Here is a 9,999-nt window from a genome sequence, read left to right on the forward strand (position 1 = left end):
TATATGGAAAGGAATAATGGTACCTGGGTTTACCTCCGGGAACGCGGTTTTGCGCTTAATTAAGGGAAGAAGCCCAGTTGCGTTTAGAAGGTTAGCACTTGGATTTCACGGCAAAACTAAAAACGAAGCAGTACAGGGAGACATGGGCTGGGCATCTTTCGAGGCACGAGAGGGTCAGAGCAAAATATTGTACGAAGAACGCCTCAGAAAAATGAACAACAATAGGTGAGCAGTTAAAGTATATAAATACTTATACCTAAAGGGCATTGACTCACAGTGGCGGAAAAGAACCATAAAACTAACCAGTAAATAGATAAAACAGACAGAGGCTAAAAACTGGAACAATTTAATGGAAAAGAAGCCGACCCTAGACATGCATAGAAAATGAAAAAATCGGATTAAGAAGGATACATTCTATGACAATTCAAGAGGCAGCGGCCTTCTTTTTGAGGTTAGATCAGGATGCCATAGAACCCGAATACATATAAATAGCAAAATATTCGTATCCTAGCGCAAAGAAGTCATTTCTTGGCATACCTGCATGCATGTCCCATTTCTGGCGCCAACTTTCGTAAAAACTTGGAAGTATTCGCAGGGTCTAGCATGCTTGTTCCGTGTCTGCTTGTTCTTAACGAAAAATTCCTCAACGAACCAAGTAAGCAGTATCCAAAGATTTGCCTTCGATTGAACTACGACACGAGAAATGACGAAAAGGGGACATGCGAAATCTGGCCGCGCCAGCTAGGGTTTCAAGGCCAACCGGATGAAAACAGCAACAGACAGGTGTGCGCAAACACCCCCCCCCCCCCCTCTCCCGCACACACACACATAAAAAAAAGCTTGAAGTTCAGCTCTACAACCACTTCCCGAAGTTGAGTGGAAACGTGACCTCAGTGGCAGAGAAGAATGTGCAGTAGGACCTGTTGACCCTTCTCTCCTCACTGGACGAGATAAAGGCACAGGGACACGAACACAACCAACAGCTTTCACATTTCCTCTTTCTTGTACTCCGTCTAAAAGGCATGTGCATCTCTGACTCAGGGCGGGGGAACAATGAAAAGAAAAACAGGCAGGCTTTTTTCACAACCCCCCCCCCCCCCCCCCTTTTTGCCTTTCCGTTTCCCTCACCCAATTTCCTAGAAAAAGCGGGTGGACCCCACGCGGCATCCTTCTCTATGAAACCGCACCCCCTTCCTCCTTTCCCAGCATAGCTGTCGTGGCGGTTATCTACATGTCAGCATTGTAGTCGCCAGCCTCAGACTCTCCTGGGTAGCGGCTGAAGGTGGACGTGAGTGATAACCAGCGCAGCCACCTCCCGTTGATCGGTAGCTCGCCCTCGGGCCTGCGGTCTTGGCGCCATGAGAACACAGGCAGTGCGCGCCGTTTTCTTCGTCTTACTGCTGCAATTTTTCGACGCCGCTTATGGAAGTAAGTACCTCTTTTTTTTTTTTCTTGCCTTTCTTTCGACTGTGCTCTCAGGTCGCTTCGCTCATTTCGTTACGATACACATGTGCTTATATGTTCATGAGCACCTCACTTCGTATTATGAATAGGTCTCAGTACTACTCTCATGAGTAAGCGCTTTCATTCTACTTTGGCGTGTTAATGTGCTCGCAAATAGCACGGATATCTTGCACAGCTTTAGGCGAGGTTTTTGCCGGGCGTCCTTGCTCTTGAGACGCCACAGGCGACAAACGTGCTTAACTAGTTCGGCATGCACTTAGCCAGGCAGATAGTGCTAAATATCAGTTTGTATTTGTAGCTTTCCTTCATGCGAGAAAGCGATGGTTAAGCTACTAAAGCAGCAGGCATTTAGTACGGAGGCTTCGGAGTTTGCTCAGACAGTTCGTGATGTTTTATATCGTGTCGGATTTCGTAGCCGCAGATGATATCCCGCCATTGCCGCCTCGAAACCTTCACGAATATTCTTCTCAACCGTGCTGCGTTGAAGTGGCTTGTACCCGTGACTTGTGTTATGTGTTCTTGGTTTTCGCTTACCAAATATGCCCTTTCTTTCTATTTATTTCGATGCTTTCTGGCGCATTATAGGACTACTTTAGTGAAAGAATTTCTGCGTGCGCGAACTTGCTCAAATGCCCTTGCTGCCTAAATTTTATATTGTATGTTCCATCTGTATAGGCGCGTCCGATGCTCAAGCAGATAGACGGTCTAGCTGGTAAACAAAAACCAAGAACACATAATAAAAGTCACAGGTACATGTCTTTTTGTAAACAATGTACAAGCTCCCCTGTCCTTTCTTCCTATCGCTCCCCTCTGTAATATCCCCTCGCTATCCTCTCCCTATCACCTTTTTTTTTTTTTTCCCCGCCGGCCATCTCTCAGGTGCTTGAGATTTTAGACAGCAGTTGCCGCGCCTGTATATTATCGAAATTTATAGCTGGCTTTGGTTTTGTCGCCTTGTGACTGCATAAAAAGGGTGTAATTTCACGAATCTGTGCTTGCTAACGCAAGGCGGCGAAGGGTAGCTCAGCGCGGCCGCCATTTTTCGCCTTGTGACATCAGAAAACGGGTATAATTTCACGGATCTATGCTTGCTAGCACACGGCGCCGAAGGGTAGAGCGGCACGGCCGCCATTTTTCAACGGTCTTGAGGAATGAGCGCGCAACCTGCAACACTCTTCTCCTTTTTTTGATTATTTATTAATAAACCACTACCACCAAAAACGTCGTAAGAGCGTTGGCGCTCAATCCGAGTTGGCTGCTTATTTCTCGTTAACTCTACAAGGCAGGTTTGTTTGTTTTTATAATTTAAAGGCTTATTGTTCCAAAACGACACTTCCGCTGAGGAGGAATGCCGAAGTGGAAAGTTCGTGTTTAATTTAAGCCGCCTGGGGTTCGTTACCGTGCGCTAACCTGGCAAAGATCGTATTCTGTGATAATAGCGCATTGCGATAGAAAACCCATTTGGTTTAAACTCTTCTGGAAGGGCATGGACAGTTTCAGGACAGTAAACCCTGCAATCTGTTTTTAGTCGGGTTTCCCTAGTCTTTTTAACGATGCATAAGTATTCTAAATTCTTCTTTCTTACTCGCAGTGGACGAACTTATGGACCTGTTGAATGACAAGGTCGACCAGGCCACCAACGTGATGCGCGCCTTTCTGGCGGTCTTCGTGGGCGCCTTCACCATCAACGCATGCGCCGTTGTGTTTATCGTGTTCGGCGATGGCCGATCGCGGCGCTTCCTCTTCCCTATGGTGCTGGTGTACGCGGCGCTGTACCTGGTCTTCAGCGGGGTCGCCTATCTCTTCCTCGGCCTCAGCGGCACTGTAGCCGGCCGCGTGCGCACGCTGGGCGCTCTCGTCGACAGTGTGTCGCTGGCCGACGTTTCGGATTCGGCCTTCTCCTATATTAAGGTAGGTTGGATGTTTCCCTTTTGTGTAGCATAAGCAGCCTAGATTTGAAACAAAGAATAAGCCAACGAAAAACTTGGGTGTCTCAAATCCTTCAATGTAAGCTTTTCTGTACGGGAAAGTGATGGACCTAAAAACAGTAGGAATATATTTTTACCCTATAAGAACCATTTCTGGTTTACACTAGGCTCTTCTCCGCATTTTCGCGTACAGATATATCAGGAATACTAAACTGCGCAAAGTCCATGTATCCTAATGCGATGACTTCCTAAACCGACTTCTATGGGGCATGCTTGGTATCACTAACTTCCTCCAAAAAGCGGAGCGAGTTGTGTGCTTGTCAGTCGCACGCCGCTTTGTATTTATTTTTCATTTTACTAGCTTACTATCTAGATGGAATTCATGCAACATTGATTTCCTTTGCCATCCAGGTGCAGGAGCCCGAGTGCCGGCTTCGCTTCGTGTGCGAGCTCTCCGAGAAGGCCATCGAGAGGGACCACATGTTCGCGCTCGTTCTGCGCCTCGTCAGCGTGCTGGGCAGTGCCGGGGGCCCCTACGTGGAGGCCGTGCTCGGGGGACTCAGCGGACGCGGATGCCACCTACTATTCGCCGAGTGCGACTACTCGCCGCTAAGAAAATCCTTACCTTTCGTTGACTAGCGGATGTACCCGCCGTATTTATTAAAAATAAACGATACCTTTGTTGATTTCTACTATTCGTGGACATTGATCATTTCTGTGGAAGCACTCCTGAAATGTGAAGTGTCATACAGGCAAATATATAGCACGCTCGCGATGGATCTTAGCGGTATTTATTTCTTCGCAGCCGTATGCATCGCCCCAGAAATTAGGCGACACTGCGGTCTAGTTGGTCGACAGTGTAGAGAATTCGAAGCACAATAAAGGCGCGGAAAGCAAGACCGGACACGGTGCTATATACCTGTCTTGTTTGTTATTGCTCCTATACCTCTTCTGTGCTGCAGATTTTCTACACCATCGACGGAACTATCTGGTTCTAACCATCACTCTTTTGCAATATAGCTGTACCGCCATCATTATGCTAAACATGACTGCTCGGCAGTGTGACCTGAATGATGCCAGCTTCGCGATGCTTTGGTCGCTGGTGCCGAAGTGATGCTCTCAGTATGCTTGTGGCAGCGAACGACAGCTGAAGCGCTGTTGGATTTGCCTTGCATTTCACTTGTGTCTGATGGAAGGGAAGGCTGTTTATATTTTCTTAAGGCCCGTTTCTGACGCACGACCAGACAACCCGCTGGAGTTTCTGTTAACTGTGACAACCCGACATGGTGCGTGCCAGCATGCGCGTTTCCAGGTTGGCCTCAAGTCGACTGCTTAAAAGAAAGATGTTTCGAAAAAGAGCACAAGTGCGGGTTTATGGTGCTTAATGTGTTGTATCACAAATAAATCGGCTGATTTGCATTCTTAAGGTTCTTTATTCTCTTACAGCCCGCATCGCACTCTTTTTATAGGTTAATATCGGACTTGCCTCATTGCTCGTGCTTCGCGGACATCATACATTCCGGCGTGTGGGGATAAAGTGTCGTGAGCAAGACAAGCGCGTAGATGTCATATTCGCTACTCCGAGTAAATAGGTCTAGATATCGGAGAAAAGCGTTATGTTTCATAATGACCTTTACGCAACCAGGAAATATTTGGCAAGGGCTACAAAGTGTGGAAGGTTAGACGCTAATGAAGAACGCCGGTTGCCCTATAAAGCAGCTGCTATTCGACTTTGGCATACTTGGGGACACTTGATCTGAAGTCACGCGCTTTCCTCACATATAAAAAAATCCTACCGTCCCAAACCCCGTTTCCTTATCTCTCTCTCTCTCTCTGTGTCTCATTTTTTTTTTTTTTTTTTTAATAGACTGGTCATATATCAATCGCAATTTTCAGTAAAGTCGGGGCACGGGAGCGCTAGGCCACAATACACCGGTGCCAGCTCGCGGCTTTTTACAACAAATGCGAAAGGCATGTGAGCTGTCGCAAGGCAAGCCATGTCGTGTTGCAGAAACAAGCAAGCTATGGTATTTCCCCTGAGCGCGTAAAATGGCAGGCATGCGCGAACGCGGCGACACGTAACCTGGGCGCTTTAGCGCGCACTCTTTCTGCGCTCCAGCTGCCGTCAGCCGCCATAAGCAGAACATTTTCTCCCCTTCAGCGACCAACGCTTAGCGGCGCTGGCAATAGCCTCAGCCGCGTTTTCATGTTAAGCGTAGTGACGGCGATACATATGGAAGGTCACATGCGCTACCGCTGGGAAAAAACAAGAGCGAAGACAAACGAGTATGGACAACTGTGGTTGATTCAGTAACTGGGTAGGTTTAGGAAGTTCATGCCCATCTCTAGGACAATGCACTCCAGTGATATTATTTCATCGAGGTGTGTTCCACGTGTGCGTTACCACTGGTTCCGTAATAATTACCTCTCCTGCACGTTAGCGTGACGGAAGCAGGCTCTCAGGCACCTGTATTCGCCATCCTCAAGAATCTCGGAAGCATCCATTCTCTTCTTTTTTTGTCGTGCTGGCGAAATAAGATTAGAGAGTTTTACATTAGGAGGATAAAGTGATAGGGAGGTGACAATGCGCGCGCGCGGAATGCTCCGATGAAAGGGCGAGGAGGGTCCGACTCTGGGCATCCACACTCGCTAGGGGTCTACCTATTCTAAAGCTCGCCATCGATGCTCGCTCGAGATAAGACGATCATGCCTTCGTGATTTCATCATACCCCCCCCCCCCCCCCCCCCGCCAACTAGTAGCTCGTTAAATCTGCCGTACGTATTCAGGCAACAGCACTTTTATAGCTAAAACAAGACGTCACGCGATAGTAAAGAGTGAAACTGTAGATAGCGCGAGTTCTACTACACAGTTCTTCCTTCATTTCATCACTACACGGACTTTCAGGGCACAGACAACCGTGTTACTAGTCACGGGGCCCATATATTTGATTAGTTTGGTCGTTAACAGCGTTTAATCCACCAAAGCGACTAAGGCTATGAGGAACGCCGTAATGGAGAGTCCCGGATAATTTTGCCTCCAAGCGTTTTCTCTCTTTTTTTTTTTTTTTTTAACGTGCACTGGTATCATACATTCCGTGAACGCCTTACTTTTCCAAAGCGTCCGGCGGGGGCTGAATCGAAGTACTCTTATTGGGGCCATGCCTTGGAGGTTGTGGCTGATTATCGTTCTTTTCATGGTATTCACAATTGTCCAGGGCTTCTCAAAGTATAGAGAGAAGAATTTCACGACGGCGCCAGCTTTTGTTAACGGCCCTAATACGGGCGTGATGACCAACATTCGAATCATTGTTCCGCCCCTGGTTCGCTTGAAGAATTCTCCACTTTTGGACAGAAAACAGACTCGAGAGCGCACTTCATTCGTTTGCGGTCTAGTTTCTCGAAACTATCAACAGTTACCTAGCTTTATTGCCTGCACTGCTTAGTGAAGTTTGCTGCGGTTTCTTCAATTGCGAAAGTGAGGGGCCCTTCAACCGTTCTGTCGAAAGTGTGCAATGCGCGGGTCTTGTAAGATGCAACTAGGGGGATTTATGAAAGGCGTCTGTCCCATAGGGGCTCCTATATAGGCCAGGTCAGGTGAAGTGCTAACGACCGCGTTAGCAAGAGTGACATGTGGTTAAAAAGTAAGGACGTCGCGCATTTTCCCGGGGTGCTGCATGGTACGTTTGCATTGGGCATCAACTTCATGCACGAGGCTGTAACTCTTGGTGAACATGGTTGCCACAGTCCGTGAACTCATGCAAGCGCTTCGCACGAGGAAAAAGAACAAAATACTTGTCTCCTGTTCAAGAAGACAATTATTTTTTTTCTCACACGATGCGTTCACTATAGGTTTTGCTTCTGAAGTTAGTGAGGCCGCATCGAAAATTCGCTTGAGGATCGTAGGTGACCGTCAGCAGTAAACAGTGTTTTCTATACACTTAATTGTTTATTTTAGTATCCAAAGAGCATTGAACATTAAAAGGAAATGTAATTTTAGCAAATATAATGGCGTGTTTTGTTGCAGATCACAAACATCACGACTGCCCCTTTCTATGCACTATCGCCCGAGCGTCGGCCTCCCGGTGCTACTGCACCGGAAGAGGATAACATGAGAGACAGGTGCATGACCACAATTCTTTCTCCAGGAGTGAGTCCTGATGGCAATTGGCCGTTATGCACCGGAGCCCCAAGAAGCTGCTCTCGATTCTTTTTATCCACTACAAATAATTCGAGTGACATCTGAAAAAAGCATGCATTTCCGATAAATAACCTACCGGGCCCAAAAACGAAGGCTCTTAATTGGGTTAATTGTTTACTATAGATTGGTACAAAGTAACCAGCGCACACTGAAGGTATACTGCCCTCTTAAAGAACATCGCCATCTTCAATTTTCATTTAAACTGCCTAAAAACAATTGTGAGTTCATCACAAATATCAGGCATTAAGATTTATTACATTATATGAAAAAATCTGTAAAGATAAATATTTACGTTTTCCTTTTGCGCCACCCACTGTCTCAAATTAGAACAGGTCGAGAAAAACTGCAATTGGTCCTTCGATATCGGCACCTTCACTAAGTTCAAGAAATACAAAAAAAAAAACAGCTTTATTGCAACGCGGGGTTGGTTCGCATGGACCAGAACAACCAAGCATACGATGCTGTCCCCAGTAGCATGGCTTCAAGACGTGCTGACACAAGATGGTTAACAGGAGGCGAGCCTTTCCAACCATCTGCCGCTATTCATTCTCCAATATAGCTTGGCCATCGCGTATGCTCGTTTCAGGAGTCTCCTGATTTCCGCTCGGCTTCATGTCGACGCTCGTGAGATAGTATTCAAGAAGTGGCCGGCTTTAGATTCTTGATTGAGGATGTCATGCATAGTTGGCGATGGACGTTTTAGAAATGACACGCATTCGATGCAGACAATGGAGGACGAAAGCTGGTTCGATCTGTACCGCGCTGGTTTTGGAGAAAAGAGGCTAAAACTAAACCTTCGTTGCGTCAAACAAGCGCATTGTAACTATCAACCCATGGCGATGCGTAAAATTACTGCGGAAAAAAAAGAAATGCAGCACGTTTAGGCGTCTCGTTATAAAAGTCCCCCTTGAAAAAGCCTCGTTGGGCTTCTGGCAATGGTCGGGGTAGTAGCACCTCATGTTGATGCTGAAGACAAGGGTCGGTTTCTTTCTGAAGCCGTCGACTGCATTTCATCTCACCATAACGTGAAAAAGCGGAACAAGGATGGCGACTTCGCCCACTGGTCAGGGACAAGAAAGGCGGGTTTGTCGTGATGCCCAATCATTTGTACCGGAATAAGGTTGAACAGACAATCACTAAGAATTTGACCAGCTTCAGTTCCTCTAGGACAAAAGTGAAGAACAGAGCGCTTGAATTATGTGAGGACTTGAATTTTTTGCATTTGTGCAAACGCATCTAACCGCAAAACCAGACAGCTTGCGTGTCTTCCTTTCTGCAAAGACCCACAAGAAAGGGGTGCCTTTTCGAGTCATTGTGACAGAAAGGAAATCCTGGTAAGGCGTGGTATCCAGGTTTTTGCAGTAGCAGCTAAGCTCGCTAACGTTCAGAGATTCTTTTATGATACGTAGATCATCAGAGGTTATAAGTTACACAAGAGAGAAGGAACAAATAGCTGAGAGCTTATGCGCATTCTCTTTAGATGTGATGGACTTGTTCTATCTGGTAGTCCTGTGGGAGACCTTATTGAAGAATCGGGGGCAGTCGCTTTTCAAAACTTGACGGGTCTAGCTATTGAGAATTTAGAAGTGCTTAGATTTTATCTTTTGCCAACTTTTGTCATCTTACTTTTTTTTAACAAAGATGGTATATGCATCTGTTGGGGCCTTCCACCAATTTTAAGTGACAACTTTTTAGCTCCCTGTGACAGGTGCATAAGCGACGGCCTTGATAATTCTGTCGTTGATAAAGTGTTCCGGTGTGTGGACGACTACCTCGTGGTTATGAAATCGGTGGAAGGTGGCCAGAGTGGAAATGCTATGGAAATGTGATTATAGTATTTGAGCAACGTTCCCATGTTCTAAAATTCACGTGTGAAGATGTCAACGGCAAGCTTCAGTACCTCAATGTTTCTTTCAATCTAGGGGAAGGAAACGTTTGCTGGGTGTATCTGCCACGAACAAACAAGGAGATTTTAAGTATGATTCGGCTCACTCAAAAAGAGTTGAGGTGGATTGCCCTTAACTGCATTCGAGAGCCCCTCAACAAGTCGTGTCATGCACCAAGTCTCGGCTAGTGTGCACGTACAGGTACAGCGCCTGAAAAATCCGGGCTCCTCAGCGGAGATCATTGCTTTGGTCGTGGAAAACCTCGTGAAAGGGGTAAAATCCAGAAAGCGCAAAGAAAAGGCTACCCAGACGAGGCGGCCAGTGGTCATACCTTACGTACACACAAAAAAAAAGGAAATTGCGGAGTCCCCGTCACATTTTCAGCGCCCAACAACCCTCGCAAATGTGCCGAGCTGTCAACGAAGAAAAGGACCAGCCTGCGTGCAAAACTAAGCATGCCACCTGTTTCACCACTTGTGCTACAGGTGTGGTTTACGAGATGCCTCTCTCGTACAAAAACAGG

General features: G+C 46.7%; 1 protein-coding gene across 1 annotated transcript; it reads left to right on the plus strand.

Annotated features, from left to right (window-relative positions):
• The first annotated feature begins 1,255 nt into the window (after positions 1–1,255).
• Positions 1,256–4,058, plus strand: LOC146207257 (uncharacterized). The gene is made up of 3 exons (XM_084587093.1): positions 1,256–1,428; positions 3,056–3,375; positions 3,804–4,058. Exons 1-3 carry the CDS (start codon positions 1,359–1,361, stop codon positions 4,029–4,031), a joined length of 618 nt encoding a protein of 205 aa, XP_084443219.1. The 5' UTR covers positions 1,256–1,358; the 3' UTR covers positions 4,032–4,058.
• Positions 4,059–9,999: the final 5,941 nt, after the last annotated feature.

The sequence above is a fragment of the Amblyomma maculatum genome, chromosome 1, assembly GCF_055883805.1.
Source record: "Amblyomma maculatum isolate TAMU_Amacu chromosome 1, ASM5588380v1, whole genome shotgun sequence".
Classification (NCBI taxonomy): Eukaryota; Metazoa; Arthropoda; class Arachnida; order Ixodida; family Ixodidae; genus Amblyomma; species Amblyomma maculatum.

Bases quoted from the DNA above. Each gene is read 5' to 3' on its own strand.
- LOC146207257 (XM_084587093.1), top strand. From the start codon at position 1,359: ATGAGAACACAGGCAGTGCGCGCCGTTTTCTTCGTCTTACTGCTGCAA. The intron at 1,429-3,055 runs GTAAGTACCTCT...TCTTACTCGCAG, and splicing joins TTTCGACGCCGCTTATGGAA to TGGACGAACTTATGGACCTG. The intron at 3,376-3,803 runs GTAGGTTGGATG...TTTGCCATCCAG, and splicing joins CGGCCTTCTCCTATATTAAG to GTGCAGGAGCCCGAGTGCCG.